Raw genomic sequence first — 27,254 nt, forward strand, 5'->3', positions numbered from 1 at the left:
ACACCTTGCCAATGGAACTCAAAACTTGCATGTTATTCCTTTTACAAAATCCTCAATTTTCATCGATCATCATGATATAAGATTTTGTGGTATCTACTAGTGTAAATATTTTAAATTGAAGATCGAATTCATTCATTGTATTCATATACGGTCAAGGAGTGTAGCTGTGAAAAATCAAAATTAGAGTTAAAATAACCGTTAAATCGTGATTTTTCATTGATAACTGTTGAAAAGTTTTGTCCTGTTACTTGATCTCTGAATGTTTGTTTTTTGCGATTTTTGGTGTATGTGATCTTCAAGCATATACAAATAAGTTTGACGGTTGGATCATTGAAATTATTTTCATAGAATGCGTATTCCATCAAAACGATAGATTCATTAACACGAGTTTATTTATACTTTCATTAAGTATAACATAAGATTTTGTGGTATCCACTAGGGTAAATATTTTAAATTGAAGATCGAATTCATTCATTGTATTCATATATGATCAAAGAGTGTAGCTATAAAAAAATCATCAAAATCAGAGTTAAAACAACCGTTAAATCGTGATTTTTCGTTGATAACCATCGAAATTTTTTGTCCCAATGCTTGACATCTGAATGTTTCTTTTTTGCAATTTTTGGCGTATGCGATCTCAAAGTATATAAAAACATGTTTGATGGTTGGATCATTGAAACTATTTTCGTAGAATGCGTATCCCATCAAAACATTAGATTCACTAACACTTAAGAGTTTATTCATACTTTCATTAAGTATAACATAAGATTTTGTGGTATCCACTAGTGTAAATATTTTAAATTGAAGATCAATTTCATTCATTGTATTCATATAGGGTCAAGAAGTGTATCTGTAAAAAATCATCAAAATCAAAGTTAAAATAACCGTTAAATCGTGATTTTTCATTGATAACCGTTGAAAATTTTTGTCCCTTTACTTGATATGTGAATGTTTGTTTTTTGCGGTTTTTAACGTATGCGATCTCGAAGCATATACAAACAAGTTTAACGGTTGGATCGTTGAAATTAATTTTGTAGAATGCGTATTCCATCAAAACGATATATTCACTAACACTAAAGAGTTTATTCATACTTTCATCAAGTATAACTTAAGATTTTGTAGTATCCACTAGTGTAAATATTTTAAATTGAAGATCGAGTTCATTCACTGTGTTCACATAGAGTCAAGGAGTGTGGTTGTAAAAAATCATCAAAATCGGAGTTAAAATAACCATCAAATCGTGATTTTTTAATGATAACCGTCGAAAACTTTTCTCCGATTACTTGATCTCTGAATGTTTGTTTTTGCAATATTTGGCATATGCCATCTCGAAGTATATACAAACATGGTTGACGGTTGTATCGTTGAAATTAATTTCGTAGAATGCGCATCCCATCAGAACAATATATTCACTAACACTTAAGAGTTTATTCATACTTTCATTAAGTATAACATAGGATTTTGTAGTATCCACTAGTGTAAATATTTTAAATTGAAGATCGAGTTCATTCATTGTATTCATATAGGGTCAAGGAGTGTAGCTGTAAAAAATCATCAAAATCAGAGTTAAAATAACCGTTAAATCGTGATTTTTCATTGATAACCGTCGAAAAGTTTTGTCTCGTTACTTGATCTCTGAATGTTTGTTTTTTATAATTTTTGGCGTATGCGATCTCGAAGTATATACAAACATGTTTGATGGTTGGATCGTTGAAACTAGTTCCGTAGAATTCGTATCCCATCAAAACAATAGATTCACTAACACTTAAGAGTTTATTCTTACTTTCATTAAGTTTAACATAAGATTTTGTAGTATCCACTAGTGTAAATATTTTAAATTGAAGATCGACTTAATTCAATGTATTCATATAGGGTCAAGAAGTGTAGTTGTAAAAAATCATCAAAATTGGAGTTAAATAACCGTTAAATCGTGATTTTTCGTTGATAACCGTCGAAAAGTTTTTTCCCGTTATCTCTGAATGTTTGTTTTTTGCAATTCTTCGCGTATGCGATCTCGAAGCATATACAAACATGTTTAACGGTTGGATTGTTGAAACTAGTTTCGTAGAATGCGTATCCCATCAAAACAATAGATTCACTAATACTTAAGAGTTTGCTTATACTTTCATTAAGTATAACATAAGATTTTGTAGTATCCACTCGTGTAAATATTTTAAATTGAAGATTGAGTTCATTCATTGTATTCATATAGGGTGAAGGAGTGTAGCTGTAAAAAAATATCAAAATCGGAGTTAAAAATAACCGTTAAATAGTGATTTTTCGTGGATAACCATCAAAAAGTTTTGTCCCATTACTTGATCTTTGAATTTTTTTTTTTTTGTGATTTTTAGCGTATGCGATCTCGAAGTATATACAAACAAGTTTGACGGTTGGATTGTTGAAATGAGTTTTGTAGAATGCGTATTCATCAAAACGATAAATTCACTAACACTTAAAGAGTGTATTCCTACTTTCATTAAGTATAACATAAGATTTTGTGGTATCCACTAGTGTAAATATTTTAAATTGAAGATTGAGTTCATTCATTATATTCATATAGGGTCAAGGATGTAGCTGTAAAAAAACATCAAAATCGGAGTTAAAATAACCGTTAAATCATGATTTTTCGTTGAAAACCGTCGAAAAGTTTTCTCCCGTTACTTGATCTCTGAATGTTTGTTTTTTGCAATTTTTGCCGTATGCGATCTCGAAGCATATACAAACATGTTTGATGGTTGGATCTTTGAAACTAGTTTCGTAGAATGCGTATCCCATCAAAATAATAGATTCACTAACACTTAAGAGTTTATTCATACTTTCATTAAGTATAACATAAGATTTTTTGGTATCTACTAATGTAAATATTTTAAATTGAAGATCGAGTTCATTCATTGTATTCATATAGGGTCAAGGATTGTAGCTATAAAAAATCATCAAAATCGGAGTTAAAATAACTGTTAAATCGTGATTTTTCGTTGATAACCGTCGAAAAGTTTTGTCCCATTACTTGATATTTGAATGTTTGTTTTTTGTAATTTTTGGCGTATGCGATCTCGAAGTATATACAAATAAGTTTGACACTTGGATCGTTGAAACTAGTTTTGTAGAATGCGTATCCCATCAAAATAATAGATTCACTAACACTTAAGAGTTTATTCATACTTTCATTAAGTATAACATAAGATTTTGTGACATCCACTAGTGTAAATATTTTAAATTGAAGATCGAGTTCATTCATTGTATTCGTATAGGGTCAAGGAGTGTAACTGTAAAAATCATCAAAATCGGAGTTAAAATAACTGTTAAATCGTGATTTTTCTTTGATAACCGTCGAAAAGTTTTATTCCGTTACTTTATATCTGAATGTTTGTTTTTTGCGATTTTTTGCTGATGCGATCTCGATGCATATACAAACAAGTTTGACGGTTGGATCGTGCAAATTAGTTTCGTAGAATTTGTATCCCATCCAGTTCAATGGTGTGTGTGTGTGTGTGTATTTATTTATTAAGTAGATTTAAATTTATTTATTTTGTATGTATAACACTTAAGAAATTGAATGGTATGTATATTTAAGCCGATCTTGTCACATCCCGGCCCAGGGCGGATCACTTTCCGGGCCGACTCCACCACCGTAGCACGATATTGTCCGCTTTGGGCTTACCATTCCCTCACGGTTTTGTTTTTTGGGAACTCACGAGCAACTTCCCAATGGGTCACCCATCATGGGATTGCTCTAGCCCCCTTCTCGCTTAACTTCGGAGTTCCTACGGAACTCGAAGCCAGTGAGCTCCCAAAAGGCCTCGTGCTAGGTAGGGATGGGAATATACATTTAAGGATCACTCCCCTGGGCGATGTGGGATGTCACAATCCACCCCCCTTAGGGGCCTGATGTCCTCGTCGGCACATCACGGCCAGGGTTAGGCTCTGATACCAATTTGTCACATCCCGGCCCGGGGCGGATCACTTCCCGGGCCCGCTCCGTCACCGTAGCACGATATTGTCTGCTTTGGGCTTACCATTCCCTCACGGTTTTGTTTTTTGGGAACTCACGACCAACTTCCTAGTGGGTCACCCATCATGGGATTGCTCTAGCCCCCTTCTCGCTTAACTTCGGAGTTCCTACGGAACTCGAAGCCAGTGAGCTCCCAAAAAGCCTCGTGCTAGGTAGGGATGAGAATATACATTTAAGGATCACTCCCCTGGGCGATGTGGGATGTCACATATCTAGTGGTCACCAATTTTTAATATTTAATTTAATATATATATATATATAATTATTATAGTTTTTAGGGGTATAAAATTGTTAAATTAATATATATAATAATTATAATATTTTTTTAGGGTTATAAAATTATAAAATTAATATTTTGCTTATCGTCTATCGTGTTACCCACGTGTATACCCGAACTAACCCGTTATCATAACAGGTGCTTATCGGGTTACATGATAACGACCCGATTCGTTATTGTGTCGACCTAAACACCTGTTAATTTCGTGTCGTGTCGAGTCATGTCCGGTTATCGGGACGTGTCAAGAATTGCTAGGCCTACTCACCCTTAACTCATTTTGGCCTCCATTTGCACTGAACTTGCACTCCATATATTCTGTCTTTGATCAGCTTAGGTGAAGACCTTTTGATTCCAACACTTCTCTCCAATGGTTAAGCTTCACATTTACCCCTTCTTGAGTTTCATCTATCAATACTATATCATCTGCAAAAAGCATACAACAAGGAATATCATCTTGAATATGTCCCGTTAATGCCCAGAAAAATTTGGAATTGGGAACATGATGGGGCTTTAGGCAATACCTAAGTTCTATAATTTTTCCCGTTTGTTGTTATTAGCAATTTCTTCGAGCATGTTAGTTTGATAGGGTTTTGCTGCCCAAGATTTTTTTTTTTAAATTTAAAATATCATGGGATTGAGGTTTTAAGATTTTAACAACAATTGGTAAGAATTTTGGTGAAATTTGATGCTCAATGGACTTTGTTGAAAATTTGGAATTGAGAACGAGATGGGGGTTTTGGGCAATACCCAAGTTCTGTAACTTTCCCCGTTTGTTGTTATTAGTGATTTCTTCGTTCATGTTAGTTTGATAGTGTTTTGCTGCCCATAATTTTTTTTTTTTTTTTTTTGAATTTAAAATATCATGGGATTGGGTTTTAAGATTTTAACAACAATTGATATGAATTTTGGTGAATTTTGATGCTCAATGGACTTCGTTAACAGCTTCTTTGTTATGCTTTGAAATATTGGTGGGTTTTTGTCAAATTTTGCTTATATCTTTGTGCAATGTGTCTATTGTATTATCTGGTCACAGATGCCTTAGTTCGGTAATCTGAGAAGCATGGGGAGATAATAGACTAATCAAAGAGATGCATGTGATCAACGATAAACAACTAAGCATCATCCTCTTCCTTTTTTTTGTTATGATTGGTTGTATAGAGAATTGAAAAAAAAGTTGAAGACAATTCCACACTTTTGAGTTATAGCTATTAGTAAATATAAAATGACATTGATTAGTTCACTCAAGTGTTGAATCCTTCATTAGTTTATCTGTGGTGTGGGCTTGAGAATGAAAACAATGGACAATATATGGAATTGATGTTCCTTTTAATGTCAGTAAAGAAAGGAAGTGTTCCTTTATTAGCAATTATATGAAGCAGGCATATTATGCAATACAATGTCTACAATCGACTATTTTACTTTTTGTATATAAGTACAATTGTTGATCGAAAACCACAGAAACTACCTAAGGGACGAAGAATTGTTTGTGTTAGAAGAACAGAATATGGTGTAAAGCTTAAATTTTGGGCACTTCAAAGTGTGTGTGTGTGTGTGTGTGTTTTTTTTTTTTTTTTTTTTTTTTTATCAATTACAATAACTTGCATGAAAATTCAATTGGGTTTGTTATGGTCTCCAAGAATTTTTCTTTGTTTGGTTACTGATTAATTTATGTGGTGGGAGTTTAGTTTTTCCTTTTCTGCCTATGTATGTATGATTCGAAATGGAGCATTCAATTTGCTATATATAAATTTGTAATCGAAAAGCTCGAAAAAGAGGTGAATCAGAAACAGTGGTGGTAGAGTGATGGAGTTGAGGAGTTGGGAGTTTATGGGGTTTACTTGAATTTTTGTATGATGTCCCTGGTATGTTAGATCGTTGAGACTAACTATCTGGTTGATTAATCACTAATTTGAAATATTTGAAGTGTAACTTTTCTTTAATTCCTTTTCCTTTTGTATTTTCCTTGGAGTGCAGATAAAAGATATTTCTGTTATCTTTTTCAACCACAAACTTTCTGATGTCTTCTTAGAGTGGTCCAACTAGAGAATTGGATGACAAGTTTAGGTTTAATATATGAGAACTTTAACGAAAAGCTCCGGTACTATTCACTTTAACGAAAAACCATATTTTTATACTAAAAAGTCAATCCTGGTAGGCTGGTACTATTCATTTTACCATTTATTTTGTTTTTATCGTTAAAACTCAAAGTTTTCAAGCTCTTTTTATTAGTTTTCCTTCAATATATACTTGAGTTCCCACAAGAAAGATGGTATTTTAGAAGTTAACAAATTAGACCCTAACGATAGACTTCTTAGAGCTACTGCTAAAGTACCCCAAGCAGGAAGGAATAGAACCAGATAGACGATTACCACCCAAAATTAACTCGGCTAGGTTGTTTAGTTGACAGAGTTCATACAGGATATGTCCTCCCAGTTCATTATCATTCAAATACAAACCTTGGAGATTTTGTAGCCTTTGTATTGAAGTTGGAATTGCTCCGCTCAACTAATTATTTCCCAGGCTTAAATCTATCAAGTCGCTGAAGTTACCAATATCAACAGGAATGTTACCGTTGATGTTGGAAATGCTTAAATCAATAGTTAGAAGGAGTTATACCAATGAATTGAATTGGGTAGAAACAAACCCATTAGATTAAAGAAGTTGAACACTACTCATTTTTGCTTATTGTAGATATGGCTTGTAAAAAGATTTCCACATGTATATTAGTATATATGGCTTATCATAAATATATATTTAAAACTTTCTACACGTTTTATACAGTTTCAAAACCCGCAGTACCGCGCAAGCACTCTTGCTGGTATAAACTTATTCGTTCAATGAAAGATTTGTCTCATTTTGGAGTTTGGTGTTGTGAACCCTTTTGTACATACAAGTTTATATATATATATATTATATGCAGGTTGCATGAAGGTGAATGTTGACAGACATGAGTCCTCCCCATATGCTGCCATGCTTGCAGCAGATGTTTCACAAAGATGTAAAGTCTTGCTGTATTTTCAATATATTGTTCTTGGCTGTTCGTGTTTTCTTTTGATTGATTTGTAAAAGATTTGTTTCAATTTAGAAAAAGTTGTGAGACTCTTTAAAAGTTATATGTAAGAAGGGATTGTGGTTAAGTGAGCTTCACCGCATGAAGAACTTGGGTTCAACGTGGGATTCTGAAGGACTTGGTTGTAAATTACGTAGGATTTGTCGTAAATTATGTGGAATTTGTTGTACATTATTTTTGATTTTAGGAAAATTTTTTATTTTGTGTTTTATTTCAAATTTTTACATTTTTTTGGTTTCTGCATTGTTGCTATTGCTCTATGGGCACAAGTGGGTGCCCTTTGGCATCACCCCTTCTAATATTGCATCCCGTTCCATTTGTCTATTAATCATACGAATCAACAATATTTTGTTTGCTTTGCTCAAGTTCTATAGGACGGAATAAATAAATCTAAAGAAAATCAATACAAAGCAAGATATTGAGGGTGTAGAAAACGTTTTCCTACTTTTCTTGGTGCATTGTAGGGATCAGGATTTTCTCCCATTCTCTTTCCATCCCTTTCCATCCTCTGCTATCACATTCTTTATTTTGTCTTTTTCTTTCTATAAAAAATTAATATAAGATATTGACATGGTTTAACCGTGACTGTTCAAATAGGAGGGGAGGGAAGGAGAGGAAAAAAAAGAAGGGAGAGAATCCAACTCCCACTGCAGATGCCTTTACAGTTGCTACAACTAAGGCTCTGACCTATTTAGTCTGGCTTCTCTGATGCAATAATATCTCAAGTTAATCAAGTATTTTATGTGAAAAAAAGTAATACGCTAAGAGACTACAGTGCGTAAATGAATTTGAGGAAGGGCTTGGTGCGGTGATCAAAATTTTGGAATGGTTTTCAGTATTCATGCCCAAATGGTGAATTAGATGGTCCATATGCACATAGATTTTTAGAACAAAAACAACCGAAAAAAACAGACACAAAAGAAGATTCCTCCCCAAGAATTTGGCAACTTCACCCTCCTCCTGCAGCTCCTTGTATTTGCATTTCTCCACAAAACCCACTACTGAGTCTCGGTTTCACTCAAGTGTTCCTTCAGTTGCATTTACAAGTTTCATAGTCTCCGATGTTGTATTTCCGTAAAGCTTGACACATTGGTGAATGCAAGATTAATTAGTTATAGGTGTGAGTTGAATGTGTTGATAAATTGTATGAATAATGAGTGAACTTAATGATACATTTATGCATATAGATGATTTTCGTATCAAACTGAATTTTTAGGAGCAGGTGATTGATCAAGTATATATAGAAGGAATTCATGTTTGTAGAAAGTGTAAGTTGTACAAATAAATTTGTAATATCCCACATCGCTCAGGGGAGTGGATCCTATAAGCCTTATATGTATATACCCATCTCTACCTAGCACGAGGCTTTTTAGGAGTTCACTGGCTTTGGGTTCCGTAGGAACTCCGAAATTAAGCGAGTTCGTGCGAGAGCAATCCTAGGATGGGTGACCCACTGAGAATTTCCCATGTGAGTTTCCAGAAATAAAACTATGAGGGTGTGGTCAGGGCCTAAAGCAGACAATATCGTGCTACGATAGAGTCGAGCCCTGGATGTGGTGGAGCCCGGGTCGGGATGTGACAATTTGGTATCAGAGACAATCCCTGGCCGGAAGTGTGCCGACGAGGATGTCGGGCTCCTAAGGGGGGGTAGATTGTTAGATCCCACATCACTTAGGGAAGAGGATCCTCTATGCCTTATATGTACATGCCCACCTCAATATAGCACGAGGCATTTTGGGAGCTCATTGGCTTTGGAGTTCATCGGAACTCCGAAGTTAAGCGAGTTTGGACTAGAGCAATCCCAGGATGGGTGACCCACTGGGAAGTTGCTCGTGAGTTCCCAGAAACAAAACCGTGAAGGCGTGGTCGGGGCCCAAAGCGGACAATATCGTGCTACGGCGGAGTCGAGCCCGGGTTGGGATGTGACAATGTTAGATCCCACATCGCCCAGGGGAGAAGATCCTTTATGCCTTATATGTACACGCCCACCTCTATATAGTATGAGGCATTTTGGGAGCTCAGTTCCGTAGGAACTTCGAAGTTAAGCAAGTTCTCGTGAAAGCAATTCCAGGATGAACGACCCACTCAGAAGTTCTCGTGTGAGTTCCAAGAAACAAAACCGTGAGAGCGTGGTCGGGGCCCAAAGCAGACAATATCATGCTACGGCGGAGTTGAGCTTGGGATGTGGTGGAGCTTAGGTTGGGATGTGATAGTTTGGTATCAGAGCCAATCCCTGGCCAGAAGTGTGCCGACGAGGACGTCGGGCCCTTATGGAGGGTGGATTGTAACATCCCACATCACCCAGGAGAGTGGATCCTGTAAGCCTTATATGTATATTCTCATCTCTACCTAGCACGAGGCATTTTGGGAGCTCATTGGCTTTGGGTTCCGTAGGAACTTCGAAGTTAAATGAGTTCATGTGAGAGCAATCCCAGAATGGGTGACCCACTAGGAAGTTCTCGAGTGAGTTCCCAGAAACGAAACCATGAGGGCGTGATCGGGGGCAAAGCGGACAATATCGTGCTACGATGGAGTCAAGCCCATGATGTGGTAGAGCCCAGGTCGGGATGTGACATACATGCCCACCTCCATATAGCACAAGGCATTTTGGGAGCTCATTGGCTTCAGAGTTCATCGGAACTCCGAAGTTAAGCGAGTTTGGGCTAGAGCAATCCCAGGATGGGTGACCCACTAGGAATTTGCTCGTGAGTTCCCAGAAACAAACCGGTGAGGGCGTGGTCGGGGCCCAAAGTGGACAATATTGTGCTACGGCTGAGTCGAGCTCGGGTTAGGATGTGACAATTTGGTATTAAAGCCAATCCCTGGCCGGAAGTGTGCCGACGAGGACGTCGAGCCCCTAAGGAGGGTGGATTGTTAGATCCCACATCACCCAGGGGAGAGGATCTTGTATGCCTTATATGTATATTCCCACCTCCATATAGTACTAGGCTTTTTGGGAGCTCACTGGCTTCGGGTTCCGTAGGAACTCCGAAGTTAAGCAAGTTCGCGCGAAAGCAATCCCAGGATGGGTGACCCACTGCGAAGTTCTTGTGTGAGTTCCTAGAAACAAAATTGTGAGGGCGTGGTTGGGGCCCAAAGCGGACAATATTGTGCTACACCGGAGTCGAGCTCGAGTTAGGATGTGATAATTCGGTATTAAAGCCAATCCCTGGCCGGAAGTGTGCCGACGAGGACGTCGGACCCCTAAGGGGGGTGGATTGTTAGATCCCACATTGCCCAGAAACAAAACGGTGAGGGCATGGTCGAGGCCCAAAGTGGACAATATCGTGCTATGGCTGAGTCGAGCTCGGGTTAGGATGTGACAATTTTGGTATTAAAGCCAATCCCTGGTCAGAAGTGTGCCGACGAGGACGTCGGGCCCCTAAGGGGGGTGGATTGTTAGATCCCACATCGCCCAGGGGAGAGGATCCTCTATGCCTTATATGTACATCCCCATCTCCATATAGTACTAGGCCTTTTGGGAGCTCACTGGCTTCGGGTTCCGTAGGAACTCTGAGGTTAAGCGAATTCGCGCGAGAGCAATCCCAGGATGGGTGACCCACTGCGAAGTTCTTGTGTGAGTTCCTAGAAACAAAATCATGAAGGTGTGGTCTGGGCTCAAAGCGGACAATATCGTGCTACGCCAGAGTTGAGCCGGGGATGTGGTGGAGCCCGGGTCGGGATGTGATAAAATCAATTTGGAATATCAAAGAGTTTGTTCAACTAAGTTGTTGGGTGGGAGTTCTATGCAGCCCTTGGGATGTTATATCCAGAAATTTGTTAGTAGGCTGCTTCTACCCTATTTTTTCTAGTGTTTCCCTTTGCTTTCACATGAATATACAAATTTTCTTTCACATGAATATTCAAAACTAGCAAAACTTAGGTTGGCAGCTGTTCTCGCTTATGGTCTGTTTGATGCAGTTACATATACCGCCTCTTTCGTCCTTGCATTTCTCTGGTTCGAGAAAAGTACATGGAACAATCCAGCAGCTAGTATGAAGGCACTTTTAGGGACTACTTGTTACACCAAAAAAGGTTAACTGCAAAAATACATTTGAAAGGTTTCGTTTGGCTACTAAGAAAGTTGGGAAGAGGTCAATTGTCATAGGTTGAGATTACATATACAAGGGTGTGAGGTTTACGTAATGGGTTTACATAATGAGTTGTTGATGACTACATACATATTGAGAATTTAGCTTATGTCTTTGTGTCCGATGCGAAGAGTGGGTTTTTTTATTTTTTTTATTTTTTTATTTTTTTGGAAGTAACGAGAGAAGGAAATCGATCAAATTTCAATTTTTTACAGTTTGATTGTTCTTATAAGAAGGAAATCCATCAGTTTTTATCTTCCAACTCTCTATTTTTCAATTGTATTTTGGTGTCATTCCATTTTAATCTTAGTCCATTCAAATGAAGACATTTGAAGAACCTAACGTAAAACATCCGTACAAGCAAAACGTAGCTTAGCAACGCCAATAAAATCATCTATGAGAGTTAATCAAATCCAGGTAGGCCACATGGGGGGTTACTGAAGATAAAGCTGCTGAGATCCATATTAAAACTCCAATTTGGCAACTGATGAACAACACATTTCCGCTCCCTAAAAACATGCCTTATGCTTCAGCACAGCTCACATCTAACCAAATTGACTCATCAATGTTTTGCATCTGCTCACAGTTGTATCAAGAGGATAATAGCTATCAACCAAATTTTGTTAGAACAAAGTGACAGCAAACACATCTGTCAATAAAATCTCCTTGTCCCAAATTGGCAGAGAACTCCACCCGCACCAATCTTGAACCATCAACATAAAGCATTTACCAACGAATATCAGGAGGTTCCCAAGCAATGGGAGCAGCCTTCTATTAGGTTTATGGGGGAGAACCAACTCAAGCTTTCGCCAGTTCTCGACTTTTTGCGTGTTTACTAACAAGCATGGAATTTGAAGGGTTTGTTGATTCGTAACTCAATACCTAAAATTAGGAATCAAATCAAAATGTTTATTTTTTATTGGTAAAACATTTGCAAATTTGGTTCAAAATTTTGATTACCTGATATTATCCTAATACAAATATCTTTTGACAAATAAAAAATATACACAAAGATAATTTTCGGGGGTAATATTTAGACACTCTTTTTTACTTTTCACACACATCTACTCTTTCCCGTAGGTTGATCAATTGAAACAGCCAAATGACATAAATTAATAAGTGATGTCTGAGAAGTAGAAATAAATGTGCGAAGACGCCACAAAACTAAACATACACCCAAAAATACCCCAGCACACAGAGTCAGTCAGTACATTTTAGTTGCAAATGAAAAATACAAACACTGGGATTTGCTCTCTCTATCGCTGAGAGATTCTCTGTGATCGATGGCAATGGCGGACAATGGGCGAGTCGTCTGCAAATGCACAACATCGAGCAAGAGCATCTTCTGCTTCAGATAATTCAGTTTCGACGACAAGCCCAACCACCGAAACCTCCTCCGAAACGTTTCGACCCTTCCCGTCTTTAAAAAAGGCCTCTTCACTCGTTGCAGCCCATCCCTTGCCGGAAACAGTATTCTCAGGTTTATCTCACATAATTACGGGTTTTTTCTGTTTTCTTTTGAGTTGCACTGTCTGTTTGGTTCCCGAGAAAATGCAGGAAAATTTATATAGTTTTTGAGCTTATGTAGGGTTTACTGAAGTGAATACTTAACTAGGTTCAATTGGGTTGTTGATAAATTCAAACAATGAAATTTAGACGCGAATGCTTTTAATTGATTTGAAGAGAAGTTTCTGAGCTAGTTTATTGCTTCGAATGTTCAAATTGGATCATATAAATGTGTCTATGTGATAATTAGATGATTTGTTGCTTGCAGTATGGATGCACAGGAGAATTCGAGGTCCTCGATATTGCCATCATCCCTAGATAAGAGAATTCCCATATATGGGATGATGCCTTCTGCATTGATGGTACGGGGCGTCCAAGGATTAGGAAGTAAGTTTTTTATGACTTTCTGTTGATAAGGCTATGATGCATTTTCATTCTTCATTTAATTGTTATACTCTTTTAAACGACGGAGTATAATTAGCTACAAGGTTGCAGCTAACTATTTTGATCTCTTCCCAATATAAGTTATATACACGTATGTTTCAAAATGGTTCTAAATTTATTTATTTTTAATTTAGTTTCCTTTTAAGTGAGACAGAATCTCCTTATATATTGCTCGATTTATTCTTGTTTCAGAATCAAGGCCTTAACTGTAGCACTGAAAACACTCAAGTTGGCAGGTGTCCACAGAATTGCAGTTAAGGTTTGGTGGGGAATCGTAGAGCGTTGTTTTCCTCTTGCATATGATTGGTCTCTATATGAAAAGCTTTTCAAATTGATTTCTGACTCAGGTTTGAAGTTGCATGTTGCCTTGTCTTTTCACTCAAACGTTAACCCTTCTTCTAGCAGAAAAGGGTGTGTAACTCTTCCGCTTTGGATCATAGAGGTCTGTTTTCTCTGCAATTTTGAAATCCCATTTGACTGTTTGCCTTTTATTGGTAAAGTGCATGTGGGTGTATTGGAATGCTTAATTTACCCGATCATACTCTGTTGTGACAACATAAGAAACATAACCCATTAGCATACGTGATTTTAGCTTTGATGTGCATAAAAAGTTTATCTTTGCAAAGGGATGTGACAGAAAAATGATAGTTTGGCCTTCATTACATGCCCATCAGTTTGAATCCTGAATTTAGATAAAGAAGTTGACCTCTTCTATTTTTTATCTCCCAGATTGGTGATCAGAATAAGCATATATTTTATCAGGACCCAAATGGATTTTCCAATGATGATTATCTTACACTCGGAGTTGACCATGTTCCTCTCTTTTGCGGCTGGACTGCCCTCCAATGTTATGAGGATTTCTTGTCAAGTTTTGCTAAGAAATTTGAATCCTTAATTGGAACTATGATAGAAGAAATTAGTGTTGGTCTTGGTCCTTCTGGTGGACTTAAGTATGTTACTGTTACACTAGAACCACAAGTATGAAGCCAGTCCAATGATTTCTTATGCAATATTGGGGAGAGAAGGGGCCACAAAATGCTGGCTGTTGCAACAATCTCCCATCTGAAGTTCCTTTCTTTGAAGAGGGAGAGGAAAGCATTCTTTCTGATTATGGGTGTTTTTTCCTTGTATGAAACTGATGGAAGCAGCTTGCTTTATTGTTTCCCATGAAAAATTTCTGTATAACTGAAGCCTAGTGTAAATTGCACGAAATCATTGTTTGTATTTCATCCTCGAACTACTACATTGTTTCTTTAGCTAGGAAACACTTCTGTGTAAGTGCCTGTAAACAATATGGGCCTGCAATATATATTTTCAATCTTTAAATCATGTATGGTTCTTTATCATGCAATACTTGGCATAACATAATTAAACTTATTGGAAAACAATGTGGAGCTTAGGAGATCTGACAGTGGCTTGACTTGTAGTAGGGATGGTACAGTGGTTGGTTGCTCTATCATGCAGATGATATTCTTGCAAAGGCAGCTAACATTCTGAAGAAATATCAAGAATAGAAGCAAACTTCTATTCTATTGGCAGCTAAAATTGGTGGTACCAGACGAGAGCACACCCTGCTGAATTGATAGCTTGATACTACAACAGTGCTCTTAGAGATGGTTATGATCATGTTGCTTCCATTTTGTCTCGTCATGGAGCTACTTTGCATGTTTCGTAAGATTCCAAGTTTTAAGGTTCTGACTGGAATTTTGTTCATTGTCTACCTGATAATTAGGGTTGCTTACACATTCACTTGATTTCAAATGTATCTAGTCTACCATGTTCACGTACTAAATATTTTCAGGAAAACCAATGAAAAGGATTGAAAACTTTGAGTTTTAACGATAAGGACAAAATAAAGGGTAAAGTGAATAGTACTAGAATTGACTTTTTAGTGTAAAAATGTGGTTTATTCTTAAAGTGAACAGTACCGGGAGCTTTTTGTTAAAGTTCCCAATATTTTATTGCAGCAGCTTAGCAATGATGGATGGTGATAACCCAGCATCCTATCTTTGCAGTTTAGAAGGATTACTCCAACAGGTACGAGGCCTGTTAATTAATAACGCTTCCTTAGCTTATTGCTTTGTTGGTACTTTTTTTTAACTTACTTTAGAAATTTTATCTGTATAATTCAAGCTTTTAAGTTAGGTAGGACTAACCCATGCAGCTGTGCTTGTCACAGCAGGTCATGCAGGGCCTCTAGGTTCAACATGGGCTTGGAACGGGCCAATATGAGCTTTTTCAGTATTACAGATATTGGGTATTTTTTATCTGTTTTTTAGGCTTCTTTTAGTATCTTATAATTCATTCTGAAGTAAATCTTTAGTTTTAATTGGGTTGTCTTGCCCAGATATTAAAGAAGAAACATATGACAAGTTGATCAATAACCATTTTTCTGTTTTATTGAAGTTTGGAATACAATTGATAATTTGATATTACTAAACAACAAAAATAGAATTGCATCCGTATAATAGTGTCGTACTACTTTAGATTGGCATGGTCTGTCCATTTACACCGGTGGGTGGTGGTAGTGCCTAGTGGTGGCTTCTGTTGTCTACAATTCTATCAGTCAATTGGTTTCTTCAATAAAATGTCTGCCTTATGCTTTGTTTATTGGGTATATATCATATTATACAATTCCAATGTAGTCTAACATGATTCGATTTGCACCAGATATGGAGTGTTTCAAAGAAAAAGCTACATTTGATCAGGAGAAATACCAATGAAGGATTTGACAGGGTAAGTTCTTCCTTTCCTCAAGAACAAAAGCAAATTTCAGCTACCATTTATTTCTATTAGACATATATTGGATATTGCAAATGTCTTATAACTAGAAACACATGGCTTCTTCTTTTGCCCATTCTGTGTTGCGTGTTCACGCGTCTGCTTCTCTTGCACGTTGGTTTATGCAAATACATACTAACTATTACCATTCCCAGGCCGAAGCTGTAAGATCATTTACATATTTCAGAATGAATGATAAGATATTTAGGGCTGAAAATTGGAGTAATTTCGTTCCTTTTGTTAAAAAGATGAGCACAAATTGGTGAAGCAGCCAAAAATCCCAACTTAAATAGTAAATTTATTGATCTAGAGTAGCAGCCTCATTGCCCTATAATTTTTTGTCAAGGGCATGTGTAGAAGTTTAGAAGTTTGTCACTTCCTGATATATTGACTGAAATAACTTTGTGTTTCCATGACAGGTGTTCTTGACCTGGAAGTGTAAATTTTTGAAACGGATTTGGTTGGCCATAGAAACTAAATGCTTTACCATCAAAATATGAGAAGAATAATTGGAATTGCAATCTTGGTACTGCTGGTCATATTGCCTAGTCAAATACAGGTACAACATTTCAATTTAAGGAATATCCACATACTGTCATATCCGTCACTATACGAAACTAATGTAGGCTTTGCAGATCGAAAACAACAATAAGAAAATGGATCCGAAAATATAGAGAACAAAAAGAACTAAGAGTTCACACCTTCACAGTCCTTCAAATACCTAGTCTTGATTTTGGTGAGTGAGATTGCAGCATCTTTCATGTTAATTCTCTCTCTCGGCAATGCTGCAGTGCAAGCTAAAGCTAATCTCATAATGGATGATAAGCAATCCCTCTTGCTCACGAAATCACCATCTTCCTCTGTCCCGAGTATATCGGCATCCACAACTTCATCTATAGCAGCATCTGGAAATAATGAATCTGCAATCCATTGCTTTAAATTCATTTCCCCAACAAACATCTCATCTGTTGGCTTCCTTTTTGTGAATGTCTCTATGAGTACAATACCAAAACTATACACATCCCCACTCATCGAAATGCTTCCTTCGATCCTGAACTCTGCAAAATTTGTATGTTAATTTAGTTATATATGATAAAAAGGAAATTATAACTCCTAATAAGACCAACATATACAAAATTGAAAAAATACATCACCTGGAGCCATATATCCAACTGTGGCTAGAGTCATGGTTTCTGTCATCGAATCTCCACTGCTAACGAGTCTTGCAATGCCAAAATCAGCAACATGTGCAACCATATCATCATCTAGTAGTATATTGCTTGGTTTCACATCACAATGAACGATAGGTATCGAGTAACCATGATGAAGATATTCTAGTGCCAATGCAACATCTTTCATTATATCCAACCTCTGCAGGATATTCAAGGAGCGTTTTGGAGAATACAACCACTGTTCGAGGCTTCCATTAGGCATCAATTGAAGTACCAAGGCTTTGAAATCAAGTTCATCGCAATAACTTATGATTTTAATAAGATTCCGATGACGGATATTGCTTAGCATTTCACATTCCTTATCAAAACTCTTGAATGCCCCTTCTTGCTGTAAATTGAAAACCTTGACGGCGATATGTATCATGTCTCATAGTGTTCCTCTGTATACTGAGCTAAACCCCCTGTGCCTAGTAAGTTACTGATAGGAGCATATTCATGCGACTTAAATGACTTGTTCTCGTACATTTACGTTATGTTTCTTTAGTTATTTTAGTTCTTTATGCTTCTTTTGTGTGTTTTCAGGTTCTAAGGGCTTAGGGAGCAAGAAAGTGCATTTTGAGGCTATTTGGAGCATTTTTGGGCATGAATTGGATAGCTTATCCATGGAGCCAAAGTTTGGACAAATTTGAAGGCCTTATTTTCACTTTGGACATAAAACAAAGGGCCTAGCCCATTCTCTCTTAAACCAACCCCAAGGCCATGCATTTCCTTCCAATTCCAAAACCCACAATCACTTCAAAGGCCATGCAAATCCATATTCAACACCTTAAACTACAACCATGCATCATTACACCACCTTCTCCATCTTTATTCCACATATAATTCACCTTAGCTATCACATTCACACACATGCAATTACAAAACATCATCATAACCCACCTACAACCCACCTACAATCCACCTAATTCACAAAGCTTTTCCCAACAAACAATTTCACCAAACACATGCACCCAAAACCTTCAATGCCGTGGGGTCCCAATTGCAGCCACATTCTCACCCACTCTCTCCCTATATAAACCACACACACTTCATTCATTTGTCATTCATTCACTCCCCATCTCAATTTCCATTATACATACCACAACACAAACACACACCATCTTCACATCCTGAAATTCCCTTCCTTGCCGTAGGTTTCTTTCCATTTTCTATCTTTCCTCATCCATTTCCATAATTCCCCAATCCATTCAACACACCAACAACATCCCTTAGACCTTGTGCCATAATAACGAAGAAGAGAAGAGTGCCTAAACGTTCATACAATTCAAGTTTGAGTTGTTGGAATGTTTAGGTGTTTCTTTGATTTCAATGTTTAAATTCAATTTTCTTTGTTTTGTAATGGAAGAGAAGAGTGCCTAAACGTTCATACAATTCAAGTTGAGTTGTTGGAATGTTTAGGTGTTTCTTTGATTTCAAAGTTATGAGGAACTAAACCCCCCTTTAGCTAGGGGGTGATTCAAAATACATGTTTATGCTTGCAATATGAATTGATTACTTTTGGTCGGAATTTCATAAGTTGTGGATTCAATTTGTTTAACCGTTTGAATGAATATGACGCTAGAATATAAGTGAGTTTCACCTAATAGTTACGAACTTATATTCACAAGTAGTGGAGGTTGCTTATAAACAATCGCGTTAAACGAATTCTTGGCATAAGTTTCATGCGTATTCCATAGTAACGAATGCCTCGTCAATGTTTATGATTTCCGTTGAACTTAATGATCTTTGTTGAATGTCTCTATCATGCGTATTCCATAGTTAGGGACTTTGATTAAGAATAATTTGGTTGTAATGCGTATTCCATTCAATCCAACGAATCTAGGGAAATCTGAAAGTTAATTTAAGCGGACCTAATTAACTTGGAGCATTGAGTTTCATAATTTATCGAAAGACCAACCGAAAATCAATCTTGTATGCAAGTGTAACATGTGTGGAGAAAAACCCCTTAGCTATTCCATCATCCATATTTTCATCACATTCATCTTTATTATCTGTTTTAAATTATAATCTGTCCGTTTAGTTTAATCTCATCCAACCACAATCCCCCCCTATTTTATTAAGTCTTAATCATTTGATTTGTCTTATTTTATGTTTTTAAGTATTTGGAGTCTTTTGAACTTGTTTTGAGTCTTTTAGTTTGTCTTAGTGTTTTAAAAGTTAGTTTTATTTATTTGAGTCAAGTGTTTAGCATCCCTAGTTAATCCCCGGTTAGAACGATCCCTACTTACATCATCACTACAATTGTCACAAATAGGGTTTAGTTTGTGTGCGTATAAATTACGCATCAGTTACTCTCGTGAAGTCCATTTATCGCCTTTACAAGTTCTAGGCGCGAAACTCTTCTCCAAAGAACTTGATGTAGCAAGGCAGTTTCTCTTACAACTTCAAAATTCCTTTTCCTGCATAGTATCAGAATCAATGCAGCAACGGCTAGGAGTATTACTGACATGACCCCTGAGATGATACATATAGCTTTCCTCCAATTGGGCTTAACTGCTGTTTTATATTTGCACAATGGAACATGGAATTGGGAAGCACCGCAAAGTGTACCGTTTGATACAAATGAATCAGCAGAGAAGTTTCCGAAAGGCCCGTCGGTTGGAATTTTTCCTTGGAGTTTGTTGAAAGACAAATTCAGATGCTTGAGATACAAGAGTGCTTCCAATGACTTTGGGATCACTCCAGATAGATTGTTTTTGGACATATCCAAGAATTCTAGGCTCAGCAAGGTTTTAAATGAACTGGGAATAGGGCCTTCTAAATAATTGTTTGCCAAGGACAGAGTAATCATATTTTGAAGACCACCAATGCTACTGGGAATGTTTCCAGAGAAATGGTTATTTGACAAGTCCATATTCAGCACATCTTTCAACTTTCCGATGTCTTCCGAGAGTGGTCCAACTAGATAATTAGATGACAAGTTTAGGTGCAATATATACTTGAGTTCCCACAAGGAAGATCGTACTTTAGAAGTTAACGAATTGGACCCTAAAAATAGACCTCTTAGAGCTCTTGCCAAAGTACCCAAGCGGGAAGGAAGAGAACCAGATAGACGATTACCACCCAAACTTAACTCGGCTAGGTTGTCTAGTTGACAGAGTTCATCCGGGATATGTCCTCGTAGTTTGTTATTGAACAAATACAAACCTTGGAGATTTTGTAGCCTTTGTATTGAAGTTGGAATTGCTCCCCTCAACTGATTGTTTCCCAGGTTAAATAATATCAAGCTGCTCAAGTTGCCAATATCAACTGGAATGTTACCCCTCATGTTGGAATTTCTTAAACCAACATATAGGAGTGACGTAGAGAGATTCCTGCCGGAAGCTGGAATCGTGGTGTTTAGTGGATTATTTGACAAGTGCAATGCTGTCAAATTTCTAAGATTAAACAAGCAAGAGAGAGGGCTTACTGCTTGTGGAGTAGAAGCATCAATTGTCAAATTATTCGAGTGCAAGTTAAGGTACTCGAGGTTTTTCAAGGAACAGAGCGTGCTAGGAAGAAACTCGGTAAATGAATTTTGGCCCATGTCTAGCTCCTTGAGCTTGGAAGCATTGGAGAGGTTAGGGAGTAATCCAGCCATGAGGTTATTTCTGGCTACATAAAGGAATTCTAGGTTTGGAACGTTAAGACTGATGTTTGCTGGGAGGCTACCTGAGAGCTGATTAAAAGGAAACGATATTATTCTTATCATGGAGAGATTGAAGAGTTTGGATGGGATGACGCCACTGAGATTATTAATACCCAGTGACAACGCCTCTAACTGTAGAAGATCACTAATCTCATCCGGTATTGTACCTGTCACAATTGCAACACGTTTGCATTAAATTTTTAACTTCAGTTTAACTAAAAACTAAAAGCGAAATGATTATCAAACAGTCCTAAATTTACTACCTGTTAAATTATTGCTATCAAGATAAATCTTGGTTAAGTAGGTCAAATTGCCAAGACTTTTCGGTATGCTTCCACGGAAATTGTTATCATCTAATGTCAATTCACGAAGCTCTTTGCATTGCCACATTTTGGAGGGAATAAGACCGTCAAACTGGTTTCGACCCAAATTAAATATTCGAATACTCGGAAGATGCTCACATATATTGTCCGGAAGATTGCCACTCATGTTGTTTCCATATAGATCCAAAGTAGTCAAAGAAGATATGTTGAGGACATGCACAAGAGCAGAGCCTTTTAGGGCATTGGACTGCACATACAACTCCTCCAGTTGGCCTAAACTGCTCATCTCGTTTGGAAGTTCTATAAATCAATCAATATATATTTTTAAAATCATGTAAACATATATAGGAGTTGCTTCTTACTGGGAGTCCCATTCTACCGTGGCAAAAGAGGGACAACATTATAAGGACCAAGTGCTCACTATATAGGTTCTCTTTTTGCTCCAGCATAAGAGGGTTTTACACAATAAATATATGATTCCTATGATAGTTATAGTTCTCTTATTGTATTTTTATTACAGTGGAACGAGATTCTTGCTAAGAAGGGGCTCGTATCTAAACTACTTAGTACCTATTAATAGAACTTTGCTCTCAACCAAAACTACATGAAATTACAATTTTAAACCCCACACCAAAATTGCACAAAAATAAAAAAAACTATGGGTAATTTAGTAATTACATGAACATAAATTTTGTTGTTATTTAGGGCAACCTCACAGCCAGGTCACCATAGCATGCCATATTTAAAAATAAAAAATAAAATAAAATAGTAAATAAAAAACATGCCTACTTTAGAAGAAACTGCTCATCATTTTCCTAATTTTTATAAGGGGTGTGCTATTCACACACCCATTTTTACTTCTCACACATCCCTTGTTCATTTATGTCCATTGATTATCTTCATTTCATCCGATCCGACGGCCGAAAATTAGAAGAGTGTAAAAAGTAAAAAAGGGTGTGTGGATATCACACCCCTTTTTATAATTGATTTATTTTTTAGGAAAACTAATGAAAAATGTTTGAAAACTTTGAGTTTTAACGATAAGGACAAAATAAAAAGTAAATTGAATAGTACCATGATTGACTTTTTAGTGTAAAAATGTGGTTTTTCGTTAAAGTAAACAATATCGTGAGCTTTTCGTTAAAACTCCCTTATTTTTATAGAATTTAAAAAACTAATCACACTTCATAGTAAAAAAAAAAAAAAAACAAAATGAAATGAAATTATTCAGAGTGTGTGTGGGCATCTATGAGTATACATGTGACAAAACCTAAGTCATACAACATACCTTCGAACTTGTTGTCGTCAAGGCTTATGACCTTCACCATTGTTAAGTTGCCTATTTCTCTGGGTATGCTACCTGTTAAATATGTGCATGCATTCCAACAAAAAAGAAGGAAAAAAAATGAGATGATTGTTATACATCTTATGTATAGATGTTACAATGAAACAAAGATGTTACCTGTTAAATTATTGTTATCAAGATAAATCTCGGTTAAGTAGGTCAAACTGCCAAGACTTTTGGGTATGCTTCCACGGAAATTGTTATACCCTAATTTCAGTTCACGAAGCTCTTTGCATTGCCACAGTTTGGAGGGAATAAGACCGTCAAACTGGTTTTGACCCAAATTAATTAGTCGAACACTCGAAAGATGCTCACATATATTGTCCGGAAGACTGCCACTCATGTTGTTTCTGAATAGAGCCAAAGCAGTCAAAGAAGATATGTTGAGGACAGGCACAAAAGCAGAGCCTTTTAGGGCATTGTCTTGCACAAACAACTCCTCTAGCTGACCCAAACTGCCTATCTCGTTCGGAAGTTCTATAAAAATAAATCCGTATATATATTAAAATCATGTATAGACATAGGAGCAGCTTATTAGTAGAAATCCTGTTGTACTGTAGCAAAAGGGGGATAACATTATAAGGACCATGTACTCACTATATAGGGCCTCTTTTTTGCTCCCGAATACGAGGGTCTTACACAGTAAATATATGATCCTACGATAGTTCTCTCATCTCATTTTTTGCTAAAGTGGAACGAGATCCCTGCTATAGATGTAATAAAACCTAAGTCATACAGTATACCTTCGAACTTGTTGTCGTCAAGGTATATGCCCTTCTGCATTGTTAAGTTGCCGATTTCTCTGGGTATGCTACCTGTTAAATATGTGCATGCATTCCAACAAAAAGGAAGGAAAAAAAAAACAAACGAGATGATTGTTATACATCTTATATATAGATGTTAAAATGAAACAAAGATGTTAAAATGTAATCATGAAGCAAGCAACATTAATTTATATTCCTAGGTGGTTGGTAATGGTGGTACGTACGTACCTGATAGTTGGTTCCTGCTCAGATTAATTATTTCGAGTCCGGATAAGTTGAAGATAGCAGCGGGTATGAAACCAGAGAAGCCATTACCGTACAATTTGATGGTTTGAAGTTTAGGAAAGGACCCAAACCACGAAGGAATGGTTCCCATAAAGCTGTTGTTTCCAAAGTTAATTGCCTTCAACCGGCGCAAACGAGATAGTTCTTGCGGTAGGGGACCATGAAAGCTATTATTCTTAAGGCCCAACTCAACAAGAAATGAGAGGTTGCCTAGATGCGGAGGAATAACTCCGGCAAGACCCATGTGCAAGAGATTTAAGGCCGTGACTCTGTGGTGGCGAGCACCGCAGGTAACGCCAACCCAGTTGCAAATGTTGGAATTGGAGGCAGAGGACCAGTTGGCGGTCAAGATGTTTTGAGGGTCACTAGTGATGTGAGCCTTGAGAGCAAGAAGCGTAGACTGATCTATGCTGAAATTGGTATGAACTATTGCTAATGCACCTGCAGTTAAGTAATTAGCCATAATCATCATATAGATATAAAACAAGCAGTGTATCATCGACAACATTTTTGACAGTAGGAAACGACTTCACTCCTTAATTGTCTTTCGGTGTAAATTCAATCGAAACCTAGAACTCATTACATTCACATAAATAGGGAAACAAGTTGGTGTTACATATCAAACACACACCATTCATTTTTTGCTGATGGTACAGGTAGGTGAGGAGGAATGGTGACTGCGATGTAAGAGAGATTAAAGGCCACGACTTGAAGGTGGTTTACCAACCCAGTTGAGTGAAATAACTTTGTGTTCCCATGACAGGCGTTCTTGAGCTGGAAGTGTAAATTTTTCAAACGGATTTGGTTGGTCTCATTGCATTAAAAAATCCAGGTACAACATTCAATTTTTTGTCAAGGGCATGTGTAGCAGTTTGCAAGTGAGCAATCAATGCTAAGGATGTTTTAGTCTGTGGTGGTGATATTTGGTAATTGGTGCTGCGGCCGACGAGTTCTGTCCATTTTGTGGGCACAGCTGGAGATGCCCAAATGTGAAATTTTAGTCTTCAGTTCACCATCAAAACAAACACCATCATAAATTTCAAGATTGATATTTAATGATGACACACATTTTGATTCAAATGCAAATGCATATGCAAATGCGACCAAACACATGACAGTTACATTCTTCCGGATGAAATGTTTTCGACGACGTTTACATATAATCAAGCTCTAGTTGAACACTCTTCGGATTCGAAAATCATCTAAACTTGGCCAATTAGTTTTTCTGAACAGAACGAAGCAAAGATGATACGCAAACGGTCCAAGAATTACGGTCTTATGCTTCTAAATTATTAATCACGATAGCATGTACAAATTCGCGTTCAAAACCAGAATAAAATCAATCCGCGTTCAAAACCAGAATAAAATTACCCTAGATAAGTCATTTGAAATATAATCAATCCGCGTTCAAAACCAGAATAAAATTACTTGTGGAGCTGGGTAATTGTAATCCAATCACACCATCCCTGTAACTATTACAAAATCGTACCTGTAATTCTTTGATTCTATCAGCTTTTCCTAGTGGATCCGTCTCAGCATACACCTTATCAATGCCAACCTCCATCGCACTGGCTGCCACTGTAGCCCAGTTATCACCAGTAACCATGATACTTGTAATTTTTACTGAGTGAAGATAAGAGATGACTCGTGCAGCCTCCGGCTTCACTGGATCAGTTACATTAGAAGACCCAGCAATCTTTCCATCAATGGAAACCAACACACATATTTGAGCCAGATTATCATGTTCTGAAACATACTTGTCAACCTCAGGAGCAACCTGGACATTATTTTCCCACATAAGCCTCACCAATCACCATTTACCTACATATTTCTCAAATAGAGGCATGTTAGCTTGATTGATAAAATAATTTTACAATAGCATAATAACAATGAATTGTCTCGTCTGTAACTTAACTGTACAAACTTACTTTTCATGTACAAATTTGAAACATAAGCGCCAACCTCTTTGACAATAGACACAGCACAGAACTCCTCCATTGAGTAATTGGAGAAGAGCACAGCATTGACTACTATGGGTTTCCCAACTGTCAGAGTCCCTGTTTCATAAAAAACAACCGTTTTCACTGGCAGGGATCAAACACGTCCGTAAAAGTCCAGACACCAACAAAGTGTCAAATACTAAGAAACGTATCAACCTTCATGAATTAGGTACCGTTTGTTCAGCTTTTAATTTTGGAAAGAACAAAAACCCCAAAAAGGACGAAACAATTATTAGCCTTGTTATAGCTGTCATCTACAAGAAATGGGGATTTAAAACTTGGCGAGTACGGCTTGGTGACATGGACAAGGTGCATACAGCCATCAATCGTCCAGAACCAAAGGGTCATATGAGACAGAGTCCAACTATGAAATAATAGTTGCATGTTCAATCCCAATATATGCAGGAAGAACATCCTCCATACCCAATGACATAGATTGCATTTAGTTTTATGTCAAGAGCCTAAACGTTGATCGAATCGCGGCAGAGCGTTTTACTGGTCAGAAATGAAGTGCATAACTTGTTATAAAACGGAACATTAACATAATGTATGGTGGTAGCATAGGGGATAATATGAAATGACCAAAACAATATGAGGAGAGCAACGTCATAATGGAGGAAAGACGAGAAAAAAAACTACACTTGCACCCTCAAGACATATAGAGAATGCATCTAATCAGAAATTATTTTTTCCTAAACCACAACAAACAGGTTTTCAACGTCCTCGGAAGGAAAAGTAGGAACAAGTATAATGAAGCAACTAAACACACCAGCAAAAACAACATGAAAATAAAATGCATGAAAACCCGATTCTAAATTAAAAAAGAAATTTGTTTCCAAGGATAAGATGGTCTTACCTTATACGCTTTTTTGAGTACACTAGCAATAATGCCCGCGCTCCGCTGCAGGAACTTCTAGAAGTATGATCTTGTACCATCTGATTTCTTTTGCTATTCCTATTTCTTTTTGGCATAATGTGCAAAACCAAATTGATAGCTAGGAAGAAAAAATGAAAACACCTGCATAAATTAAATTTTCCATCACCCCTATATTATAATTAAATAAAGCAAAACACAATAATCATCTCACAATTACCGAAGCAAGGACTTTCAAATGCCCCAATTAATTAACAACTACTATGCATAATTCTTAAAAAATGAGTATAAAATTAACCGCTTTTGAAAAACGAAGGAAGAAAGATGAAAGCTTAAGCCAACGAATATAACTATGTTGAACTCAATTATTTGACATTAATTACACAAACCCAATTCCATATATATTGCCTGACAGAAGCTTTATCCTAGAGAGACACCATGCCCAAATGATTATATAATCTCCAGACTCTCTGTGAATTCAGAGCATGAAGGGGAAGTGACTTCCTTGGTTCCCACATTGTAGAGACTAAATCTCAAAACTTTGCCAAGCATTACATGAAACCATGGAAAGAATAAAAATGACCACAAAGATTGCAAAACAATTAACCACAGGTGGTGTTTA

The 27,254-nt window shown here is 37.0% G+C and overlaps 2 protein-coding genes, 2 long non-coding RNA genes and 1 pseudogene across 6 annotated transcripts in view; 2 read left to right on the forward strand and 3 right to left on the reverse strand.

Annotated features, from left to right (window-relative positions):
- The window catches only part of LOC137714737 (uncharacterized), a 46,592-nt gene that overhangs the window by 8,169 nt on the left and 11,169 nt on the right, over positions 1 to 27,254 (reverse strand). Inside the window, exon 4 of one of the 2 annotated variants that reach the window (XR_015960655.1) lies at positions 26,548 to 26,776. The exons of the other annotated variant lie outside the window; for it this stretch is intronic. This is a non-coding gene — a long non-coding RNA (uncharacterized LOC137714737). Of the gene's footprint in view, positions 1 to 26,547; positions 26,777 to 27,254 lie in introns of those variants that run through there. 2 annotated transcript variants of the gene reach the window in all.
- Positions 12,809 to 14,717, forward strand: LOC148697886 (inactive beta-amylase 4, chloroplastic-like; annotated as a pseudogene). Its single transcript, XR_015960270.1, has 4 exons — positions 12,809 to 12,930; positions 13,225 to 13,343; positions 13,593 to 13,842; positions 14,130 to 14,717. The product of XR_015960270.1 is annotated as an inactive beta-amylase 4, chloroplastic-like (transcript).
- Positions 14,862 to 17,767, forward strand: LOC148697887 (uncharacterized). The gene is made up of 5 exons (XR_015960659.1): positions 14,862 to 15,259; positions 15,368 to 15,437; positions 15,583 to 16,136; positions 16,601 to 16,740; positions 17,559 to 17,767. It is a non-coding gene; the product is annotated as an uncharacterized LOC148697887 (long non-coding RNA).
- On the reverse strand, positions 16,677 to 17,810 carry LOC148697888 (putative LRR receptor-like serine/threonine-protein kinase At3g47570). Its single transcript, XM_088690925.1, has 2 exons — positions 17,336 to 17,810; positions 16,677 to 17,239 (listed from the first exon to the last, which is right to left on the reverse strand). The coding sequence occupies exons 1-2, from the start codon at positions 17,775 to 17,777 to the stop codon at positions 16,869 to 16,871; spliced, it is 813 nt and encodes a 270-aa protein (XP_088547051.1). The 5' UTR covers positions 17,778 to 17,810; the 3' UTR covers positions 16,677 to 16,868.
- LOC148697889 (uncharacterized) lies at positions 17,441 to 24,320 on the reverse strand. The gene is made up of 7 exons (XM_088690918.1): positions 23,702 to 24,320; positions 23,453 to 23,524; positions 22,827 to 23,186; positions 22,653 to 22,724; positions 21,305 to 21,664; positions 19,706 to 21,208; positions 17,441 to 17,831 (listed from the first exon to the last, which is right to left on the reverse strand). The coding sequence occupies exons 1-7, from the start codon at positions 24,264 to 24,266 to the stop codon at positions 17,821 to 17,823; spliced, it is 2,943 nt and encodes a 980-aa protein (XP_088547044.1). The 5' UTR covers positions 24,267 to 24,320; the 3' UTR covers positions 17,441 to 17,820.

This window comes from Pyrus communis, chromosome 3, assembly GCF_041283825.1.
Source record: "Pyrus communis isolate YQ-2024b chromosome 3, ASM4128382v1, whole genome shotgun sequence".
In the NCBI taxonomy this organism is placed as follows: Eukaryota; Viridiplantae; Streptophyta; class Magnoliopsida; order Rosales; family Rosaceae; genus Pyrus; species Pyrus communis.